This window comes from Ascaphus truei (assembly GCF_040206685.1).
Source record: "Ascaphus truei isolate aAscTru1 chromosome 3 unlocalized genomic scaffold, aAscTru1.hap1 SUPER_3_unloc_9, whole genome shotgun sequence".
NCBI classification, from domain to species: Eukaryota; Metazoa; Chordata; class Amphibia; order Anura; family Ascaphidae; genus Ascaphus; species Ascaphus truei.
In genome coordinates this window covers 136686-162381 of record NW_027453832.1, presented here as the reverse complement: position 1 = coordinate 162381, position 25696 = coordinate 136686, and the positions used below count along the sequence as shown (strand labels likewise).

Here is a 25696-nt window from a genome sequence, read left to right as displayed (position 1 = left end):
CAGAGAGAGATAGACAGCGCGCGCGGGAGAGCAGAGAGAGATAGACAGCGCGCGCGGGAGAGCAGAGAGAGAGAGACAGCGCGCGGGAGAGCAGAGTGAGAGAGCGCTTCTGGGAGAGCAGAGAGACAGCGCGCGCGGGAGAGCAGAGAGAGAGAGAGCGCGCGCGGGAGAGCAGAGAGAGAGACAGCGCGCGCTGGGAGAGCAGAGAGAGAGAGAGACAGCGCGTGCGGGAGAGCAGAGAGAGAGAGAGCGCACGCGGGAGAGCAGAGTGAGAGAGAGCGCGTGCGGGAGAGCAGAGAGACAGCGCGTGTGGGAGAGCAGAAAGACAGCGCTTGTGGGAGGAGCAGAGAGACAGCGCGCGCGGGAGAGCAGAGAGACAGCGCGTGTGGGAGAGCAGAGAGACAGCGCTTGTGGAGAGCAGAGAGACAGCGCTTGTGGGAGAGCAGAGAGACAGCGCTTGTGGGAGAGCAGAGAGACAGCGCTTGTGGGAGAGCAGAGAGACAGCGCGTGTGGGAGAGCAAAGAGAGCGCGTGTGGGAGAGCGGAGAGACAGCGCGTGTGGGAGAGCAGAGAGACAGCGCGTGTGGGAGAGCAGAGAGACAGCGCTTGTGGGAGAGCAGAGAGACAGCGCGCGCGGGAGAGCAGAGAGAGACAGCTGCGCGCGGGAGAGCAGAGAGAGAGAGACAGCGCGCGCGGGGAGAGCAGAGAGAGAGAGAGACAGCGCGCGCGGGAGAGCAGAGTGCGAGAGACAGCGCGCCCGGGAGAGCAGAGAGAGAGAGACAGCGCGCGCGGGAGAGCAGAGAGAGACAGCGCGCGCGGGAGAGCAGAGAGAGATAGACAGCGCTCGCGGGAGAGGAGAGAGAGAGACAGCGCGCGGAGAGCAGAGTGAGAGAGCGCTTGTGGGAGAGCAGAGAGACAGCGCGCGGGAGAGCAGAGAGAGAGAGACAGCGCGCGCGGGAGAGCAGAGAGAGAGACAGCGCGCGCGGGAGAGCAGAGAGAGAGAGACAGCGCGCGCGGGAGAGCAGAGAGAGAGAGACAGCGCGCGCGGGGAGAGCAGAGTGAGAGAGACAGCGCGCGCGGGAGAGCAGAGAGAGAGACAGCGCGCGCGGGAGAGCAGAGAGAGATAGACAGCGCGCGCGGGAGAGCAGAGAGAGAGAGACAGCGCGCGGGGAGAGCAGAGTGAGAGAGCGCTTCTGGGAGAGCAGAGAGACAGCGCGCGCGGAGAGCAGAGAGAGAGCAGAGAGAGAGAGACAGCGCGCGCGGGAGAGCAGAGTGAGAGAGACAGCGCGCGCGGGAGAGCAGAGAGAGAGAGAGACAGCGCGTGCGGGAGAGCAGAGAGAGAGAGAGCGCACGCGGGAGAGCAGAGAGAGAGAGAGACAGCGCGCGCGGGAGAGCAGAGAGAGAGAGACAGCGCTTCTGGAGAGCAGAGAGACAGCGCGCGCGGAGAGCAGAGAGAGAGCAGAGAGAGAGAGACAGCGCGCGCGGGAGAGCAGAGTGAGAGAGACAGCGCGCGCGGGAGAGCAGAGAGAGAGACAGCGCGCGCGGGAGAGCAGAGAGAGAGACAGCGCGCGCGGGAGAGCAGAGAGAGATAGACAGGCGCGCGCGGGAGAGCAGAGAGAGATAGACAGCGCGGCGCGGGAGAGCAGAGAGAGAGAGACAGCGCGCGGGAGAGCAGAGTGAGAGAGCGCTTCTGGGAGAGCAGAGAGACAGCGCGCGCGGGGAGAGCAGAGAGAGAGAGAGCGCGCGCGGGAGAGCAGAGAGAGAGACAGCGCGCGCGGGAGAGCAGAGAGAGAGAGAGACAGCGCGTGCGGGAGAGCAGAGAGAGAGAGAGCGCACGCGGGAGAGCAGAGAGAGAGAGACAGCGCGCGCGGGAGAGCAGAGAGAGAGAGACAGCGCGCGCGGGAGAGCAGAGAGAGAGACAGCGCGCGCGGGAGAGCAGAGAGAGAGAGAGCGCGTGTGGGAGAGCAGAGAGACAGCGCGTGTGGGAGAGCAGAGAGACAGCGCTTGTGGGAGAGCAGAGAGACAGCGCGTGTGGGAGAGCAGAGAGACAGCGCGTGTGGGAGAGCAGAGAGACAGCGCGTGTGGGAGAGCGGAGAGAGCGCGTGTGGGAGAGCAGAGAGACAGCGCGTGTGGGAGAGCAGAGAGACAGCGCGTGTGGAGAGCAGAGAGACAGCGCGTGCGGGAGAGCAGAGAGAGAGACAGCGCGCGCGGGAGAGCAGAGAGAGAGACAGCGCGCGCGGGAGAGCAGAGAGAGAGAGAGCGCGTGTGGGAGAGCAGAGAGACAGCGCGTGTGGGAGAGCAGAGAGACAGCGCGTGTGGGAGAGCAGAGAGACAGCGCTTGTGGGAGAGCAGAGAGAGAGAGACAGCGCGTGTGGGAGAGCAGAGAGAGAGACAGCGCGCGCGGGAGAGCAGAGAGAGACAGCGCGCGCGGGAGAGCAGAGAGAGAGAGAGCGCGTGTGGGAGAGCAGAGAGACAGCGCGTGTGGGAGAGCAGAGAGACAGCGCTTGTGGGAGAGCAGAGAGACAGCGCGTGTGGGAGAGCAGAGAGACAGCGCGTGTGGGAGAGCAGAGAGACAGCGCGTGTGGGAGAGCAGAGAGACAGCGCGTGTGGGAGAGCAGAGAGACAGCGCGTGTGGGAGAGCAGAGAGACAGCGCGTGTGGGAGAGGGAGGGAGGGGGAGAGGGAGGGGGGGGGGAGGGAGGGGGAGAGGGAGGGGGGAGGGAGCGGAGAAGGGGGATAGAGGGAGAGGGTGGGAGGGGAGAAGGGAGAGAGAGGGTGGGGGGGGGAGACAGGGAGAGGGTGGGAGGGGAGAAGGGGGGAGAGAGGGAGAGGGTGGAGGGAGAAGGGGGGAGAGGGAGAAGGGAGGGAGAGGGTGGGAGGGGAGAAGGGAGGGAGAGGGTGGGGAGGGGAGAAGGGAGGGAGAGGGTGGGAGGGGAGAAGGGAGGGGAGAAGGGAGGGAGAGGGTGGGAGGGAGAAGGGGGAGAGGGTGGGAGGGGAGAAGGGGGAGAGGGTGGGAGGGGAGAAGGGGGAGAGGGTGGGAGGGGAGAAGGGGGGAGAGGGTGGGAAGGGAGAGAGAGGGAGAGGGTGGGAGGGGAGAAGGGGGAGAGAGGGAGAGGGTGGGAGGGGAGAAGGGGGAGAGGAGGGAGAGGGTGGGAGGGAGAGAAGGGGAGAGGGTGGGAGGGGAGAAGGGGGAGAGAGGGAGAGGGTGGGAGGGGAGAAGGGGGAGAGAGGGAGAGGGTGGGAGGGGAGAAGGGAGAGGGGTGGGAGGGGAGAAGGAGAGAGAGGGAACGTGTCCCCGCTCTGTGACAGACCCCACGTGTCCCTTGTATCCGATGCTGTTTAACTGTCCCCCGTCTCAGTTCGGTGACACTCACCCCCAGCGTGGCCCCGATCACCGACCCAGTCAGCACCCCCACGAGGCCCAGATTCATCCGAACAGCCCCCCTGTGACAGCTGTGAGAGGCAAGGACAGGAGCTGAGACTCACTCTGTACCCCGCTACTCCCCACACCACTCACTCTGTACCCCGTTACTCAACCACACCACTCACTCAGTACCCGCTACTCCCCCACACCGCTCACTCTGTACCCCGTTACTCCCACACACCACTCACTCAGTACCCTGCTACTCCCCCACACCACTCACTCAGTACCCCGTTACTCCCACACACCACTCACTCTGTACCCCGCTACTCCCCCACACCACTCACTCTGTGTACCCCGCTACTCCCCACACCGCTCACTCTGTACCCCGCTACTCCCCACACCGCTCACTCTGTACCCCGTTACTCCCCCACACCACTCACTCAGTACCCTGCTACTCCCCACACCACTCACTCTGTACCCCGTTACTCCCACACACCACTCACTCTGTACCCCGCTACTCCCCCACACCACTCACTCTGTACCCCGCTACTCAACCACACCACTCACTCTGTACCCCGCTACTCCCCCACACCACTCACTCTGTACCCCGTTACTCAACCACACCGCTCACTCTGTACCCTGTTACTCAACCACACCACTCACTCTAACCCCGCTACTCCCCCACACCACTCACTCTGTACCCCGCTACTCCCCACACCACTCACTCTGTACCCCGCTACTCCCCCACACCACTCACTCTGTACCCCGCTACTCCCCCACACCACTCACTCTGTACCGCGCTACTCCCCCACACCACTCACTCTGTACCCCGTTACTCAACCACACCACTCACTCTGTACCCCGTTACTCAACCACACCGCTCACTCTGTACCCCGCTACTCCCCCACACCACTCACTCTGTACCCCGCTACTCAACCACACCACTCACTCTGTACCCCGCTACTCCCCCACACCACTCACTCTGTACCCCGCTACTCCCCCACACCACTCACTCTGTACCCCGTTACTCAACCACACCACTCACTCTGTACCCCGTTACTCAACCACACCGCTCACTCTGTACCCCGCTACTCCCCCACACCACTCACTCTGTACCCCGCTACTCAACCACACCACTCACTCTGTACCCCGCTACTCCCCCACACCACTCACTCTGTACCCCGTTACTCCCCACACCACTCACTCTGTACCCCGCTACTCCCCCACACCACTCACTCTGTACCCCGCTACTCCCCCACACCACTCACTCTGTACCCCGTTATTCAACCACACCACTCACTCTGTACCCCGCTACTCAACCACACCACTCACTCTGTACCCCGTTACTCCCCCACACCACTCACTCTGTACCCCGTTACTCCTCCACACCACTCACTCTGTACCCCGTTACTCCCCCACACCACTCACTCTGTACCCCGCTACTCAACCACACCACTCACTCTTTACCCCGCTACTCCCCCACACCACTCACTCTGTACCCCGTTACTCCCACACACCACTCACTCTGTACCCCGCTACTCAACCACACCGCTCACTCTGTACCCCGTTACTCAACCACACCACTCACTCTGTACCCCGTTACTCAACCACACCACTCACTCTGTACCCCGCTACTCCCCCACACCACTCACTCTGTACCCTGCTACTCCCCCACACCACTCACTCTGTACCCCGCTACTCAACCACACCACTCACTCTGTACCCCGTTACTCAACCACACCACTCACTCTGTACACCGTTACTCAACCACACCACTCACTCAGTACCCCGCTACTCCCCACACCGCTCACTCTGTACCCCGTTACTCCCCCACACCACTCACTCTGTACCCCGTTACTCCCCCACACCACTCACTCTGTACCCCGCTACTCCCCCACACCACTCACTCTGTACCCCGTTACTCCCACACACCACTCACTCTGTACCCCGCTACTCCCCCACACCACTCACTCTGTACCCCGTTACTCCCCCACACCACTCACTCTGTACCCCGTTACTCAACCACACCACTCACTCTGTACCCGCTACTCCCCCACACCACTCACTCTGTACCCCGCTACTCAACCACACCACTCACTCTGTACCCTGCTACTCCCCCACACCACTCACTCTGTACCCCGTTACTCAACCACACCACTCACTCTGTACCCCGTTACTCAACCACACCACTCACTCTGTACCCCGCTACTCAACCACACCACTCACTCTGTACCCCGTTACTCAACCACACCGCTCACTCTGTACCCCGCTACTCCCCCACACCACTCACTCTGTACCCCGTTACTCAACCACACCACTCACTCTGTACCCCGTTACTCCCCCACACCACTCACTCTGTACCCCGTTACTCAACCACACCACTCACTCTGTACCCCGTTACTCAACCACACCACTCACTCTGTACCCCGCTACTCCCCCACACCACTCACTCTGTACCCCGTTACTCAACCACACCACTCACTCTGTACCCTGCTACTCCCCCACACCACTCACTCACTCTGTACCCCGCTACTCAACCACACCACTCACTCTGTACCCCGTTACTCAACCACACCACTCACTCTGTACCCCGCTACTCCCCCACACCGCTCACTCTGTACCCCGCTACTCCCCACACCACTCACTCTGTACCCCGTTACTCAACCACACCACTCACTCTGTACCCCGCTACTCCCCCACACCACTCACTCTGTACCCCGTTACTCCCACACACCACTCACTCTGTACCCCGCTACTCCCCCACACCACTCTCTCTGTACCCCGTTACTCCCACACACCACTCACTTTGTACCCTGTTACTCCCACACACCACTCATTCTGTACCCCGTTACTCCCCCACACCACTCTGTACCCCGCTACTCCCCCACACCGCGCTCTCTGTACCCCATTACTCCCCCACACCGCTCACTCTGTACCCCGCTACTCAACCACACCGCTCACTCTGTACCCCGCTACTCCCCCACACCACTCACTCACTCTGTACCCCGTTACTCAACCACACCACTCACTCTGTACCCTGCTACTCCCCCACACCGCTCACTCTGTACCCCGTTACTCAACCACACCGCTCACTCTGTACCCTGCTACTCCCACACACCACTCACTCTGTACCCCGCTACTCAACCACACCACTCACTCACTCTGTACCCCATTACTCAACCACACCACTCACTCTGTACCCCGCTACTCAACCACACCACTCACTCACTCTGTACCCCGTTACTCAACCACACCACTCACTCTGTACCCCACTACTCCCCCACACCACTCACTCACTCTGTACCCCGTTACTCAACCAAACCGTTCACTCTGTACCCCACTACTCCCCCGCACCACTCATTCTGTACCCCGCTACTCCCCCACACCACTCATTCTGTACCCCGCTACTCCCCCACACCGCTCTCTCTGTACCCCGTTACTCCCCCACACCGCTCACTCTGTACCCCGTTACTCAACCACACCGCACACTCTGTACCCCGCTACTCCCCCACACCACTCACTCACTCTGTACCCCGTTACTCAACCACACCGCTCACTCTGTACCCCGCTACTCCCCCGCACCACTCACTCTGTACCCCGTTACTCAACCACACCGCTCACTCTGTACCCCGCTACTCCCCCACACCACTCACTCACTCTGTACCCCGTTACTCAACCAAACCGTTCACTTTGTACCCCGCTACTCAACCACACCACTCACTCTGTACCCCGCTACTCCCCCACAGCACTCACTCACTCTGTACCCTGCTACTCCCCCACCCCACTCACTCTGTACCCCGTTACTCCCACACACCACTCACTCTGTACCCCGTTACTCCCCCACACCACTCACTCTGTACCCCGTTACTCCCCCACACCACTCACTCTGTACCCCGCTACTCCCCCACACCGCTCTCTCTGTACCCCGTTACTCAACCACACCACTCACTCTGTACCCCGTTACTCAACCACACCGCTCACTCTGTACCCCGCTACTCCCCCACACCACTCACTCTGTACCCCGCTACTCCCCCACACCACTCACTCTGTACCCCGTTACTCCCCCACACCACTCACTCTGTACCCCGTTACTCAACCACACCACTCACTCTGTACCCCGCTACTCCCCCACACCACTCACTCTGTACCCCGCTACTCCCCCACACCGCTCACTCTGTACCCAGTTACTCAACCCCACCACTCAGTCTGTACCCCGCTACTCCCCCACACCACTCACTCTGTACCCCGCTACTCCCCCACACCGCTCACTCTGTACCCCGCTACTCCCCCACACCACTCACTCTGTACCCCGTTACTCAACCACACCACTCACTCTGTACCCCGCTACTCCCCCACACCATTCACTCTGTACCCCGTTACTCAACCACACCACTCACTCTGTACCCCGCTACTCCCCCACACCACTCACTCTGTACCCCGTTACTCAACCACACCACTCACTCTGTACCCCGTTACTCAACCACACCACTCACTCTGTACCCCGTTACTCCCCCACACCACTCACTCTGTACCCCGTTACTCAACCACACCACTCACTCTGTACCCCGCTACTCCCCCACACCGCTCACTCTGTACCCCGTTACTCAACCACACCACTCACTCACTCTGTACCCCGCTACTCCCCCACACCACTCACTCTGTACCCCGCTACTCAACCACACCGCTCACTCTTTACCCCGCTACTCCCCCACACCACTCACTCACTCTGTACCCCGTTACTCAACCACACCGCTCACTTTTTACCCCGCTACTCCCCCACACCACTCACTCACTCTGTACCCCGTTACTCAACCACACCGCTCACTCTGTACCCCGTTACTCAACCACACCACTCACTCTGTACCCCGCTACTCAACCACAACGCTCACTCTGTACCCCGCTACTCAACCACACCACTCACTCACTCTGTACCCCGTTACTCAACCACACCGCTCACTCTTTACCCCACTACTCCCCCACACCACTCACTCACTCTGTACCCCGCTACTCAACCACACCACTCACTCTGTACCCCGTTACTCAACCACACCACTCACTCTGTACCCCGTTACTCAACCACACCACTCACTCTGTACCCCGATACTCCCCCACACCACTCACTCTGTACCCCGCTACTCCCCCACACCACTCACTCTGTACCCCGTTACACGCTGTGTGTGCTCTCGCACGCCTGCTCCCTAGGTCTGCTTGTGCTCTGCCACTGACGCTGTGTGTGCTCTCGCACGCCCGCTCCCTGTGTCTGCCTGTGCTCTGCCACTGACGCTGTGTGTGCTCTCGCACGCCTGCTCCGTGTCTGCCTGTGCTCTGCCACTGACGCTGTGTGTGCTCTCGCACGCCTGCTCCCTGTGTCTGCGTGTGCTCTGCCATTGACGCTGTGTGTGCTCTCGCACGCCCGCTCCCTGTGTCTGCGTGTGCTCTGCCACTGACGCTGTGTGTGCTCTCGCACGCCCGCTCCCTATGTCTGCGTGTGCTCTGCCACTGACGCTGTGTGCTCTCGCACGCCCGCTCCCTGTGTCTGTGTGTGCTCTGCCACTGACACTGTGTGTGCTCTCGCACGCCCGCTCCCTGTGTCTGTGTGTGCTCTGCCACTGACGCTGTGTGTGCTCTCGTACACCTGGGTCTCACCTCCGGCCGCAGCAAAGTGACTCAGAGCGAAGTCATCGCGATACACACTGAGACCCGTACTGACCGAACTGCGGGAGAGATGACAGTGTTACAGCGGGAGACAGCCCTGAGCAGAGAGACAGGAACAGAAAGGAGACAGCCCTGAGCAGAGAGACAGGAACAGAAAGGAGACAGCCCTGAGCAGAGATAGGAACAGAAAGGAGACAGCCCTGAGCAGAGATAGGAACAGAAAGGAGACAGCCCTGAGCAGAGAGACATGAACAGAAAGGAGACAGCCCTGAGCAGAGATAGGAACAGAAAGGAGACAGCCCTGAGCAGAGATACAGGAACAGAAAGGAGACAGCCCTGAGCAGAGATAGGAACAGAAAGGAGACAGCCCTGAGCAGAGAGACAGGAACAGAAAGGAGACAGCCCTGAGCAGAGAGACAGGAACAGAAAGGAGACAGCCCTGAGCAGAGATACAGGAACAGAAAGGAGACAGCCCTGAGCAGAGATAGGAACAGAAAGGAGACAGCCCTGAGCAGAGATACAGGAACAGAAAGGAGACAGCCCTGAGCAGAGATACAGGAACAGAAAGGAGACAGCCCTGAGCAGAGATAGGAACAGAAAGGAGACAGCCCTGAGCAGAGATACAGGACCAGAAAGGAGACAGCCCTGAGCAGAGAGACAGGAACAGAAAGGAGACAGCCCTGAGCAGAGATAGGAACAGAAAGGAGACAGCCCTGAGCAGAGATACAGGAACAGAAAGGAGACAGCCCTGAGCAGAGATACAGGAACAGAAAGGAGACAGCCCTGAGCAGAGATAGGAACAGAAAGGAGACAGCCCTGAGCAGAGATACAGGAACAGAAAGGAGACAGCCCTGAGCAGAGATACAGGAACAGAAAGGAGACAGCCCTGAGCAGAGATACAGGACCAGAAAGGAGACAGCCCTGAGCAGAGAGACAGGAACAGAAAGGAGACAGCCCTGAGCAGAGATAGGAACAGAAAGGAGACAGCCCTGAGCAGAGATAGGAACAGAAAGGAGACAGCCCTGAGCAGAGAGATAGGAACAGAAAGGAGACAGCCCTGAGCAGAGATACAGGAACAGAAAGGAGACAGCCCTGAGCAGAGATACAGGAACAGAAAGGAGACAGCCCTGAGCAGAGATACAGGAACAGAAAGGAGACAGCCCTGAGCAGAGATACAGGAACAGAAAGGAGACAGCCCTGAGCAGAGATATAGGAACAGAAAGGAGACAGCCCTGAGCAGAGATATAGGAACAGAAAGGAGACAGCCCTGAGCAGAGATAGGAACAGAAAGGAGACAGCCCTGAGCAGAGATACAGGAACAGAAAGGAGACAGCCCTGAGCAGAGATAGGAACAGAAAGGAGACAGCCCTGAGCAGAGATAGGAACAGAAAGGAGACAGCCCTGTGCAGAGATACAGGAACAGAAAGGAGACAGCCCTGAGCAGAGATACAGGACCAGAAAGGAGACAGCCCTGAGCAGAGATAGGAACAGAAAGGAGACAGCCCTGAGCAGAGATACAGGAACAGAAAGGAGACAGCCCTGAGCAGAGAGACAGGAACAGAAAGGAGACAGCCCTGAGCAGAGATAGGAACAGAAAGGAGACAGCCCTGAGCAGAGAGACAGGAACAGAAAGGAGACAGCCCTGAGCAGAGATAGGAACAGAAAGGAGACAGCCCTGAGCAGAGATAGGAACAGAAAGGAGACAGCCCTGAGCAGAGATAGGAACAGAAAGGAGACAGCCCTGAGCAGAGATACAGGAACAGAAAGGAGACAGCCCTGAGCAGAGATAGGAACAGAAAGGAGACAGCCCTGAGCAGAGATACAGGACCAGAAAGGAGACAGCCCTGAGCAGAGATAGGAACAGAAAGGAGACAGCCCTGAGCAGAGAGACAGGAACAGAAAGGAGACAGCCCTGAGCAGAGATAGGAACAGAAAGGAGACAGCCCTGAGCAGAGAGACAGGAACAGAAAGGAGACAGCCCTGAGCAGAGATAGGAACAGAAAGGAGACAGCCCTGAGCAGAGATAGGAACAGAAAGGAGACAGCCCTGAGCAGAGATAGGAACAGAAAGGAGACAGCCCTGAGCAGAGATACAGGAACAGAAAGGAGACAGCCCTGAGCAGAGATAGGAACAGAAAGGAGACAGCCCTGAGCAGAGATACAGGACCAGAAAGGAGACAGCCCTGTGCAGAGATACAGGAACAGAAAGGAGACAGCCCTGAGCAGAGATACAGGACCAGAAAGGAGACAGCCCTGAGCAGAGATAGGAACAGAAAGGAGACAGCCCTGAGCAGAGATAGGAACAGAAAGGAGACAGCCCTGAGCAGAGATACAGGAACAGAAAGGAGACAGCCCTGAGCAGAGAGATAGGAACAGAAAGGAGACAGCCCTGAGCAGAGATACAGGAACAGAAAGGAGACAGCCCTGAGCAGAGAGATAGGAACAGAAAGGAGACAGCCCTGAGCAGAGAGATAGGAACAGAAAGGAGACAGCCCTGAGCAGAGAGATAGGAACAGAAAGGAGACAGCCCTGAGCAGAGATAGGAACAGAAAGGAGACAGCCCTGAGCAGAGAGATAGGAACAGAAAGGAGACAGCCCTGAGCAGAGATACAGGACCAGAAAGGAGACAGCCCTGAGCAGAGATAGGAACAGAAAGGAGACAGCCCTGAGCAGAGATAGGAACAGAAAGGAGACAGCCCTGAGCAGAGATACAGGACCAGAAAGGAGACAGCCCTGAGCAGAGATAGGAACAGAAAGGAGACAGCCCTGAGCAGAGAGATAGGAACAGAAAGGAGACAGCCCTGAGCAGAGATAGGAACAGAAAGGAGACAGCCCTGAGCAGAGATACAGGAACAGAAAGGAGACAGCCCTGAGCAGAGATAGGAACAGAAAGGAGACAGCCCTGAGCAGAGATAGGAACAGAAAGGAGACAGCCCTGAGCAGAGATACAGGAACAGAAAGGAGACAGCCCTGAGCAGAGATACAGGAACAGAAAGGAGACAGCCCTGAGCAGAGATAGGAACAGAAAGGAGACAGCCCTGAGCAGAGATACAGGAACAGAAAGGAGACAGCCCTGAGCAGAGATACAGGAACAGAAAGGAGACAGCCCTGAGCAGAGATAGGAACAGAAAGGAGACAGCCCTGAGCAGAGATACAGGAACAGAAAGGAGACAGCCCTGAGCAGAGAGATAGGAACAGAAAGGAGACAGCCCTGAGCAGAGATACAGGAACAGAAAGGAGACAGCCCTGAGCAGAGATAGGAACAGAAAGGAGACAGCCCTGAGCAGAGAGACAGGAACAGAAAGGAGACAGCCCTGAGCAGAGATAGGAACAGAAAGGAGACAACCCTGAGCAGAGAGACAGGAACAGAAAGGAGACAGCCCTGAGCAGAGAGATAGGAACAGAAAGGAGACAGCCCTGAGCAGAGAGACAGGAACAGAAAGGAGACAGCCCTGAGCAGAGATGTGAGATAATGTATCAGCAGAGAGAGCTGACCCTGATATACAAGGACTGTTGATGTTGGGGGAGGGGACATTCAGCCAGTAAGACAGGACATGACATGCATGTGACACGTGTGAGTGACACTTACTTAAAGAGGGTGACAAAAGCCGCTACTCTCCAGCCCCAGCGCCAGCCGTAGCGCAGAAAGCCGCGGATGGCTGCGTTGTGAGCAGAGCGCTGGGAGGGGACACACGGTGTTATAGGGGGGTCTGGGCGGGATACTGTATACACAGCAACCATAATAACCCTTCCCCTGCAGTGCCTCGTGTAACGGGACTAAAAGGCGCCAAATGGAGCGCCGCCGTCCATCAGGCGTGGGACAGACTCGGGGTCACGACCTTCTAACACAGGTCACTGGCCTCACTGAACAAATCACAGCCCTTCTCCCCTGCCACGTCCCCCCTCCCACACACACACACTCACCACGTCCCCCCCACCCCCACACACACACTCACCACGTCCCGTCCCCCACTCCTCCCCACACACTCACCACGTCCCGTCCCCCACTCCTCCCCACACACTCACCACGTCCCGTCCCCCACTCCTCCCCACACACACTCACCACGTCCCGTCCCCCACTCCTCCCCACACACACACACACTCACCACGTCCCGTCCCCCACTCCTCCCCACACACACTCACCACGTCCCGTCCCCCACTCCTCCCCACACACTCACCACGTCCCATCCCCCACTCCTCCCCACACACTCACCACGTCCCGTCCCCCACCCCCCCACACACACACACACTCACCACGTCCCGTCCCCCACCCCCCCACACACACACTCACACTCACCACGTCCCGTCCCCCACTCCTCCCCACACACACTCACCACGTCCCGTCCCCCACTCCTCCCCACACACACACACACTCACCACGTCCCGTCCCCCACTCCTCCCCACACACACACACTCACCACGTCCCGTCCCCCACTCCTCCCCACACACACACCTCACCACGTCCCGTCCCCCACTCCTCCCCACACACACACTCACCACGTCCCGTCCCCCACTCCTCCCCACACACACACTCACCACGTCCCGTCCCCCACTCCTCCCCACACACACATTCACCACGTCCCGTCCCCCACTCCTCCCCACACACACTCACCACGTCCCGTCCCCCACTCCTCCCCACACACACGCTCACCACGTCCCGTTCCCCACTCCTCCCCACACACACTCACCACGTCCCGTCCCCCACTCCTCCCCACACACACACTCACCACGTCCCGTCCCCCACTCCTCCCCACACACACACACTCACCACGTCCCGTCCCCCACTCCTCCCCACACACACACTCACCACGTCCCGTCCCCCACCCCTCCCCACACACACACTCACCACGTCCCGTCCCCCACCCCTCCCCACACACACACTTACCACGTCCCGTCCCCCACTCCTCCCCACACACACTCACCACGTCCCGTCCCCCACTCCTCCCCACACACACACTCACCACGTCCCGTCCCCCACCCCTCCCCACACACACACACTCACCACGTCCCGTCCCCCACTCCTCCCCACACACACACACTCACCACGTCCCGTCCCCCACTCCTCCCCACACACACACTCACCACGTCCCATCCCCCACCCCTCCCCACACACACACACACACTCACACTCACCACGCCACCCCCCACACACACTCACCACATCCCGTCCCCCACTCCTCCCCACACACTCACCACGTCCCGTCCCCCACTCCTCCCCACACACTCACCACGTCCCGTCCCCCACTCCTCCCCACACACTCACCACGTCCCTTCCCCCACTCCTCCCCACACACTCACCACGTCCCGTCCCCCACTCCTCCACACACACTCACCACGTCCCGTCCCCCACTCCTCCCCACGTCCCGTCCCCCACTCCTCCCCACACACTCACCACGTCCCGTCCCCCACTCCTCCACACACACTCACCACGTCCCGTCCCCCACTCCTCCCCACGTCCCGTCCCCCACTCCTCCCCACACACTCACCACGTCCCGTCCCCCACTCCTCCCCACACACTCACCACGTCCCGTCCCCCACTCCTCCACTCTCACACACTCTCAAACACTCTCACACACTCTCACACACTTTCACACACTCTCACACACTCTCACACACTCTCACACACTCTCACACACTCTCACACACTCTCACACACTCTCACACACTCTCACACACTCTCACACACTCTCACACACTCTCACACACTCACACACACTCACACACACTCACACACACTCACACACTCACCACGTCCCGTCCCCCACCCCTCCACACACATACACACACACACTCACCACGTCCCCGCCCCCACACACTCACCACGTCCCGTCCCCCACCCCTCCACACACATACACACACACACACACACACTCACCACGTCCCCGCCCCCACACACACCGACCACGTCCCCCCCCACACACACTCACCACGTCCCGTCCCCCACTCCTCCACACACACACACACACACCACGTCCCGTCCCCCACTCCTCCACACACACACACACACACACACACACACACCACGTCCCGTCCCCCACTCCTCCCCACACACTCACCACGTCCCGTCCCCCACCCCTCCACACACATACACACACACTCGCCACGTCCCCGCCCCCACACACACTGACCACGTCCCCCCCCCACACACACACACCACGTCCCGTCCCCCACTCCTCCCCACACACACACACACACACACACACCACGTCCCGTCCCCCACTCCTCCCCACACACTCACCACGTCCCGTCCCCCACCCCTCCCCACACACACACACTCACACTCACCACGCCACCCCCCACACACACTCACCACGTCCCGTCCCCCACCCCTCCACACACATACACACACACTCACCACGTCCCCGCCCCCACACACTCACCACGTCACGTCCCCCACCCCTCCACACACATACACACACACGTCCCCGCCCCCACACACACACACACTCACAACGTCCCCCCCACACACACTCACCACGTCCCGTCCCCCACCCCTCCACACACATACACACACACGTCCCCGCCCCCACACACACACACACTCACAACGTCCCCCCCACACACACTCACCACGTCCCGTCCCCCACCCCTCCACACACATACACACACACACACGTCCCCGCCCCCACACACACACACTCACAACGTTCCCCCCCCACACACACACACTCACCACGTCCCCCCCCCCACCCCTCCCCCCACACACACTCACCATGTCCCGTCCCCCTCCCCACACACACACACACACACACTCACCACGTCCCGTCCCCCATCCCTCTCCACACACACACACACTCACCACGTCCCCCACCCCTCCCCACACACACACACACACTCACCACCCCCCCACACACACACACTCACCACCCCCCCCACCCCTCCCCACCCCCCCACACACACACACTCACCACGTCCCCCACCCCTCCCCACACACACACACACACTCACCACGTCCCCGCCACACACACTCACACTCACCACGCCCCCTCTCCACACACACACACTCACCACGTCCCGTCCCCCACCCCTCCCCACACACACACACACTCACCACGCCCCCACACACACACTCACCACGCCCCCACACACACACACTCACCACGTCCCCCCTCCCCTACACACACACACACACACACACACACACACACGTCCGTCCCCCCACCCCCCCCCACACACACACACCACGTCCCATCCCCCACCCCACACACACACACTCACCCCTCGCCACACACACACACACTCACCACGTCCCCCACCCCTCCCCACACACACACACACACAAACTCACCACGTCCCGTCCCCCACACACACACACGCACCACGTCCCCCACCCCCCCACACACACACACACAAACTCACCACGTCCCGTCCCCCACCCCTCCCCACACACACACACACGCACCACGTCCCGTCCCCCACCCCTACACACACACACACACACACTCACCACCCCTCCCCACCAAACACACACACTCACCATGTCCCCCACCCCTCCCCCCCCCACACACACACACACACACTCACCACGTCCCCCACACACACACACACTCACCACGTCCCGTTCCCCACCCCTCCCCACACACAGTCACTCACCACGTCCCGTCCCCCACCCCACACACACTCACCACGCCCCCCACACACACAGTCACCACGTCCCCCCTCCCACCCCACATACACTCACCACGTCGTCGTCGTCGTCGTCGTCCCCCCCACACACACATCACGCTCCCCCCACACACTAACCACGTCCCCCCCAAACACTCACCACGCCCCCCCCAAACACAATCTCACCACGCTCCCCCTTACACACACACTCACCACGTCGTCCCCCACACACACAAACACTCACCACGTCCCCCCCCACACACACAAACACTCACCACGTCCCCCCCTCACCCCCCCCACACTCACCACGGCCCCCCCTCACCCCCCCCCACACTCACCACGGCCTCCACGCGATGCCGATACACCTCTGCCTGGCTTTGCTGGATGTAGCGCTCCTTGCTGTGCCGAGCGGCTGGAACCCCCCCGTACACCCAGCCCAGCAAGAGCCCCGTCACGGTCCCCTTCACAATGCTCTGTACCTCTTCCGGGAAGTCCCCCTGCTCCCTGCGGGACAAGGAGGGGATAGTGTGACACGTACTGCGCGACAAGGAGGAGATAGTGTGACACGTACTGCGCGACAAGGAGGAGATAGTGTGACACCCGTACTGCGCGACAAGGAGATAGTGTGACACACACACGTACTGCGCGACAAGGAGGAGATAGTGTGACACGCGTACTGCGCGACAAGGAGGAGATAGTGTGACACGTACTGCGTGACAAGGAGGAGATAGTGTGACACGTACTGCGCGACAAGGAGGAGATAGTGTGACACACGTACTGCGCGACAAGGAGGAGATAGTGTGACACGCGTACTGCGTGACAAGGAGGAGAGAGTGTGACACACGTACTGCGCGACAAGGAGGAGATAGTGTGACACGTACTGTGCGACAAGGAGGAGATAGTGTGATACCCGTACTGCGCGACAAGGAGGAGATAGTGTGACACACACACGTACTGCGCGACAAGGAGGAGATAGTGTGACACGCGTACTGCGCGACAAGGAGGAGATAGTGTGACACGTACTGCGCGACAAGGAGGAGATAGTGTGACACGTACTGCGCGACAAGGAGGAGATAGTGTGACACACGTACTGCGCGACAAGGAGGAGATAGTGTGACACGCGTACTGCGTGAAAAGGAGGAGAGTGTGACACACGTACTGCGCGACAAGGAGGAGATAGTGTGACACGTACTGCGCGACAAGGAGGAGATAGTGTGACACACACACGTACTGCGCGACAAGGAGGAGATAGTGTGACACACACACGTACTGCGCGACAAGGAGGAGATAGTGTGACACACACACGTACTGCGCGACAAGGAGGAGATAGTGTGACACGTACTGCGCGACAAGGAGGAGATAGTGTGACACACACACGTACTGCGCGACAAGGAGGAGATAGTGTGACACACGTACTGCGCGACAAGGAGGAGATAGTGTGACACACGTACTGCGCGACAAGGAGGAGATAGTGTGACACACGTACTGCGCGACAAGGAGGAGATAGTGTGACACGCGTACTGCGCGACAAGTAGGAGATAGTGTGACACACGTACTGCGCGACAAGGAGGAGATAGTGTGACACACGTACTGCGCGACAAGGAGGAGATAGTGTGACACACGTACTGCGCGACAAGGAGGAGATAGTGTGACACACGTACTGCGCGACAAGAAGGAGATAGTGTGACACCCGTACTGCGCGACAAGGAGGAGATAGTGTGACACGTACTGCGCGACAAGGAGGAGATAGTGTGACACACGTACTGCGCGACAAGGAGGAGATAGTGTGACACGTACTGCACGACAAGGAGGAGATAGTGTGACACACGTACTGCGCGACAAGGAGGAGATAGTGTGACACGTACTGCGCGACAAGGAGGAGATCGTGTGACACACGTACTGCGCGACAAGGAGGAGATAGTGTGACACACGTACTGCGCGACAAGAAGGAGATAGTGTGACACCCGTACTGCGCGACAAGGAGGAGATAGTGTGACACACGTACTGCGCGACAAGGAGGAGAGAGTGTGACACGCGTACTGCGCGACAAGGAGGAGATAGTGTGACACACGTACTGCGCGACAAGGAGGAGATAGTGTGACACGTACTGCACGACAAGGAGGAGATAGTGTGACACACGTACTGCGCGACAAGGAGGAGATAGTGTGACACACGTACTGCGCGACAAGGAGGAGATAGTGTGACACGCGTACTTCGCGACAAGGAGGAGATAGTGTGACACCCGTACTGCGCGACAAGGAGGAGATAGTGTGACACACGTACTGCGCGACAAGGAGGAGATAGTGTGACACGCGTACTGCGCGACAAGGAGGAGATAGTGTGACACACGTACTGCGCGACAAGGAGGAGATAGTGTGACACCCGTACTGCGCGACAAGGAGGAGATAGTGTGACACGTACTGCGCGACAAGGAGGAGATAGTGTGACACGCGTACTGCGCGACAAGGAGGAGAGAGTGTGACACGCGTACTGCGCGACAAGGAGGAGATAGTGTGACACGCACTACGCGACAAGGAGGAGATAGTGTGACACGCGTACTGCGCGACAAGGAGGAGATAGTGTGACACGCGTACTGCGCGACAAGGAGGAGATAGTGTGACACGCGTACTGCGCGACAAGGAGGAGATAGTGTGACCACGTACTGCGCGACAAGGAGGAGATAGTGTGACACGTACTGCGCGACAAGGAGGAGATAGTGTGACACGCGTACTGCGCGACAAGGAGGAGATAGTGTGACACGCGTACTGCGCGACAAGGAGGAGATAGTGTGACACGTACTGCGCGACAAGGAGGAGATAGTGTGACACGCGTACTGCGCGACAATGAGGAGATAGTGTGACACGCGTACTGCGCGACAAGGAGGAGATAGTGTGACACGCGTACTGCGCGACAAGGAGGACATAGTGTGACACGCGTACTGCGCGACAAGGAGAGAGTGTGACACGCGTACTGCGCGACAAGGAGGAGATAGTGTGACACGCGTACTGCGCGACAAGGAGGAGATAGTGTGACACACGCACTGCGCGACAAGGAGGAGATAGTGTGGACACGTACTGCGCGACAAGGAGGAGATAGTGTGACACCCGTACTGCGCGACAAGGAGGAGATAGTGTGACACGCGTACTGCGCGACAAGGAGGAGATAGTGTGACACACGTACTGCGCGACAAGGAGGAGATAGTGTGACACGCGTACTGCGCGACAAGGAGGAGATAGTGTGACACGCGTACTGCGCGACAAGGAGGAGATAGTGTGACACACGTACTGCGCGACAAGGAGAGATAGTGTGACACACGTACTGCGCGACAAGGAGGAGATAGTGTGACACGCGTACTGCGCGACAAGGAGGAGATAGTGTGACACGCGTACTGCGCGACAAGGAGGAGATAGTGTGACACGCGTACTGCGCGACAAGGAGGAGATAGTGTGACACGCGTACTGCGCGACAAGGAGAGTGTGACACGCGTACTGCGCGACAAGGAGGAGATAGTGTGACACGCGTACTGCGCGACAAGGAGGAGATAGTGTGACACGCGTACTGCGCGACAAGGAGGAGATAGTGTGACATGCGTACTGCGCGACAAGGAGAGAGTGTGACACGCGTACTGCGCGACAAGGAGGAGATAGTGTGACACGCGTACTGCGCGACAAGGAGGAGATAGTGTGACACACGCACTGCGCGACAAGGAGGAGATAGTGTGACACGTACTGCGCGACAAGGAGGAGGTAGTGTGACACGCGTACTGCGCGACAAGGAGGAGATAGTGTGACACACGTACTGCGCGACAAGGAGGAGATAGTGTGACACACGTACTGCGCGACAAGGAGGAGATAGTGTGACACCCGTACTGCGCGACAAGGAGGAGATAGTGTGACACGCGTACTGCGCGACAAGGAGGAGATAGTGTGACACACGTACTGCGCGACAAGGAGGAGATAGTGTGACACGCGTACTGCGCGACAAGGAGGAGATAGTGTGACACGCGTACTGCGCGACAAGGAGGAGATAGTGTGACACACGTACTGCGCGACAAGGAGAGATAGTGTGGACACACGTACTGCGCGACAAGGAGGAGATAGTGTGACACGCGTACTGCGCGACAAGGAGGAGATAGTGTGACACGCGTACTGCGCGACAAGGAGGAGATAGTGTGACACGCGTACTGCGCGACAAGGAGGAGATAGTGTGACACGCGTACTGCGCGACAAGGAGGAGATAGTGTGACACGCCTACTGCACGACAAGGAGGAGATAGTGTGACACACGTACTGCGCGACAAGGAGGAGATAGTGTGACACACGTACTGTGCGACAAGGAGGAGATAGTGTGACACGCGTACTGCGCGACAAGGAGGAGATAGTGTGACACGCGTACTGCGCGACAAGGAGAAGATAGTGTGACACGCGTACTGCGCGACAAGGAGGAGATAGTGTGACACGCGTACTGCGCGACAAGGAGGAGATAGTGTAACACGCGTACTGCGCGACAAGGAGGAGATAGTGTAACACGCGTACTGCGCGACAAGGAGGAGATAGTGTGACACGTACTGCGCGACAAGGAGGAGATAGTGTAACACGCGTACTGCGCGACAAGGAGGAGATAGTGTGACACGCGTACTGCGCGACAAGGAGGAGATAGTGTGACACGCGTACTGCGCGACAAGGAGGAGATAGTGTGAAACGTACTGCGCGACAAGGAGGAGATAGTGTGACACGCGACCTGCGCGACAAGGAGGAGATAGTGTGACACGCGTACTGCGCGACAAGGAGGAGATAGTGTGACACGTACTGCGCGACAAGGAGGAGATAGTGTGACACGCGTACTGCGCGACAAGGAGGAGATAGTGTGACACGCGTACTGCGCGACAAGGAGGAGATAGTGTGACACGTACTGCGCGACAAGGAGGAGATAGTGTGACACGCGTACTGCGCGACAAGGAGGAGATAGTGTGACACGCGTACTGCGCGACAAGGAGGAGATAGTGTGACACGCGTACTGCGCGACAAGGAGGAGATAGTGTGACACGCGTACTGCGCGACAAGGAGGAGATAGTGTGACACGCGTACTGCGCGACAAGGAGAGAGTGTGACACGCGTACTGCGCGACAAGGAGGAGATAGTGTGTCACACGTACTGCGCGGACAAGGAGGAGATAGTGTGACACACGTACTGCGCGACAAGGAGGAGATAGTGTGACACGCGTACTGCGCGACAAGGAGGAGATAGTGTGACACGCACTGCGCGACAAGGAGGAGATAGTGTGACACGTACTGAGCGACAAGGGAGGAGGTAGTGTGACACGCGTACTGCGCGACAAGGAGGAGATAGTGTGACACGCGTACTGCGCGACAAGGAGGAGATAGTGTGACACACGTACTGCGCGACAAGGAGGAGATAGTGTGATACACGTACTGCGCGACAAGGAGGAGATAGTGTGACACGTACTGCGCGACAAGGAGGAGATAGTGTGACACACGTACTGCGCGACAAGGAGGAGATAGTGTGACACGTACTGCGCGACAAGGAGGAGATAGTGTGACACGTACTGCGCGACAAGGAGGAGATAGTGTGACACGCGTACTGCGCGACAAGGAGGAGATAGTGTGACACGCGTACTGCGCGACAAGGAGGAGATAGTGTGACACGCGTACTGCGCGACAAGGAGGAGATAGTGTGACACGCGTACTGCGCGACAAGGAGGAGATAGTGTGACACACGTACTGCACGACAAGGAGGAGATAGTGTGACACACGTACTGCGCGACAAGGAGGAGATAGTGTGACACACGTACTGCGCGACAAGGAGGAGATAGTGTGACACGCGTACTGCGCGACAAGGAGGAGATAGTGGTGACACGCGTACTGCGCGACAAGGAGGAGATAGTGTGACACGCGTACTGCGCGACAAGGAGGAGATAGTGTGACACACGTACTGCGCGACAAGGAGGAGATAGTGTGACGCGTACTGCGCGACAAGGAGGAGATAGTGTGACACGCGTACTGCGCGACAAGGAGGAGATAGTGTGACACGCGTACTGCGCGACAAGGAGGAGATAGTGTGACACACGTACTGCGCGACAAGGAAGAGATAGTGTGACACACGTACTGCGCGACAAGGAGGAGATAGTGTGACACGCGTACTGCGCGACAAGGAGGAGATAGTGTGACACACGTACTGCGCGACAAGGAGGAGATAGTGTGACACACGTACTGCGCGACAAGGAGGAGATAGTGTGACACGCGTACTGCGCGACAAGGAGGAGATAGTGTAACACGTACTGCGCGACAAGGAGGAGATAGTGTGACACGCGTACTGCGCGACAAGGAGGAGATAGTGTGACACCCGTACTGCGCGACAAGGAGGAGATAGTGTGACACCCGTACTGCGCGACAAGGAGGAGATAGTGTGACACACGTACTGCGCGACAAGGAGGAGATAGTGTGACACGCGTAACTGCGCGACAAGGAGGAGATAGTGTGACACGCGTACTGCGCGACAAGGAAGAGATAGTGTGACACCCGTACTGCGCGACAAGGAGGAGATAGTGTGACACGCGTACTGCGCGACAAGGAGGAGATAGTGTGACACGCGTACTGCGCGACAAGGAGGAGATAGTGTGACACACGTACTGCGCGACAAGGAGGAGATAGTGTGACACACGTACTGCGCGACAAGGAGGAGATAGTGTGTCACACGTACTGCGCGACAAGGAGGAGATAGTGTGAGACACGTACTGCGCGACAAGGAGGGAGATAGTGTGACACGCGTACTGCGCGACAAGGAGATAGTGTGACACGCGTACTGCGCGACAAGGAGGAGATAGTGTGACACACGTACTGCGCGACAAGGAGGAGATAGTGTGACACACGTACTGCGCGACAAGGAGGAGATAGTGTGACACACGTACTGCGCGACAAGGAGGAGATAGTGTGACACGCGTACTGCGCGACAAGGAGGAGATAGTGTGACACACGTACTGCGCGACAAGGAGGAGATAGTGTGACACGTACTGCGCGACAAGGAGGAGATAGTGTGACACGTACTGCGTGACAAGGAGGAGATAGTGTGACACCCGTACTGCGCGACAAGGAGGAGATAGTGTGACACGTACTCTGCGCGACAAGGAGATAGTGTGACACGCGTACTGCGCGACAAGGAGGAGATAGTGTCACACGTACTGCGCGACAAGGAGGAGATAGTGTGACACGTACTGCGCGACAAGGAGGAGATAGTGTGACACACGTACTGCGCGACAAGGAGGAGATAGTGTGACACACGTACTGCGCGACAAGGAGGAGATAGTGTGACACACGTACTGCGCGACAAGGAAGAGATAGTGTGACACGTACTGCGCGACAAGGAGGAGATAGTGTGACACGTACTGCGCGACAAGGAGGAGATAGTGTGACACGCGTACTGCGCGACAAGGAGGAGATAGTGTGACACGCGTACTGCGCGACAAGGAGGTGATAGTGTGACACGCGTACTGCGCGACAAGGAGGAGATAGTGTGACACGGTACTGCGCGACAAGGAGGAGATAGTGTGACACGCGTACTGCGCGACAAGGAGGTGATAGTGTGACACGCGTACTGCGCGACAAGAAGGAGATAGTGTGACACACGTACTGCGCGACAAGGAGGAGATAGTGTGACACACGTACTGCGCGACAAGGAGGAGATAGTGTGACACACGTACTGCGCGACAAGGAGGAGATAGTGTGACACGCGTACTGCGCGACAAGGAGGAGATAGTGTGACACACGTACTGCGCGACAAGGAGGAGATAGTGTGACACGTGTACTGCGCGACAAGGAGGAGATAGTGTGACACGTACTGCGCGACAAGGAGGAGATAGTGTGACACACGTACTGCGCGACAAGGAGGAGATAGTGTGACACACGTACTGCGCGACAAGGAGGAGATAGTGTGACACACGTACTGCGCGACAAGGAGGAGATAGTGTGACACGTACTGCGCGACAAGGAGGAGATAGTGTGACACACGTACTGCGCGACAAGGAGGAGATAGTGTGACACCCGTACTGCGCGACAAGGAGGAGATAGTGTGACACGTACTGCGCGACAAGGAGGAGATAGTGTGACACGCGTACTGCGCGACAAGGAGGAGATAGTGTGACACGCGTACTGCGCGACAAGGAGGAGATAGTGTGACACACGTACTGCGCGACAAGGAGGCGATAGTGTGACACGCTTACTGCGCGACAAGGAGGAGATAGTGTGACACCCGTACTGCGCGACAAGGAGGAGATAGTGTGACACTCGTACTGCGCGACAAGGAGGAGATAGTGTGACACACGTACTGCGCGACAAGGAGGAGATAGTGTGACACGCGTACTGCGCGACAAGGAGATAGTGTGACACGCGTACTGCGCGACAAGGAGGAGATAGTGTGACACACGTACTGCGCGACAAGGAGGAGATAGTGTGACACACGTACTGCGCGACAAGGAGGAGATAGTGTGACACGCGTACTGCGCGACAAGGAGATAGTGTGACACGCGTACTGCGCGACAAGGAGGAGATAGTGTGACACACGTACTGCGCGACAAGGAGGAGATAGTGTGACACACGTACTGCGCGACAAGGAGGAGATAGTGTGACACACGTACTGCGCGACAAGGAGGAGATAGTGTGACACACGTACTGCGCGACAAGGAGGAGATAGTGTGACACGTACTGCGCGACAAGGAGGAGATAGTGTGACACGTACTGCGCGACAAGGAGGAGATAGTGTGACACCCGTACTGCGCGACAAGGAGGAGATAGTGTGACACGTACTGTGCGACAAGGAGATAGTGTGACACGCGTACTGCGCGACAAGGAGGAGATAGTGTCACACGTACTGCGCGACAAGGAGGAGATAGTGTGACACGTACTGCGCGACAAGGAGGAGATAGTGTGACACACGTACTGCGCGACAAGGAGGAGATAGTGTGACACACGTACTGCGCGACAAGGAGGAGATAGTGTGACACACGTACTGCGCGACAAGGAAGAGATAGTGTGACACGTAATGCGCGACAAGGAGGAGATAGT

At 58.7% G+C, this 25696-nt stretch overlaps 1 protein-coding gene across 2 annotated transcripts in view; it reads right to left on the bottom strand.

Annotated features, from left to right (window-relative positions):
- Nucleotides 1-25696, bottom strand: part of TIMMDC1 (translocase of inner mitochondrial membrane domain containing 1) — a 47479-nt gene that overhangs the window by 6632 nt on the left and 15151 nt on the right. The window contains exons 3-7 of one of the 2 annotated variants that reach the window (XM_075580598.1): nt 16960-17125; nt 12606-12694; nt 9009-9076; nt 4734-4743; nt 3375-3442 (exon numbers count right to left, since the gene is read on the bottom strand). In XM_075580598.1, the coding sequence (XP_075436713.1) occupies nt 3375-3442; nt 4734-4743; nt 9009-9076; nt 12606-12694; nt 16960-17125 (401 nt within the window). Of the gene's footprint in view, nt 1-3374; nt 3452-4733; nt 4744-9008; nt 9077-12605; nt 12695-16959; nt 17126-25696 lie in introns of both variants that reach the window. The other variant, XR_012790058.1, reaches the window with a different exon arrangement.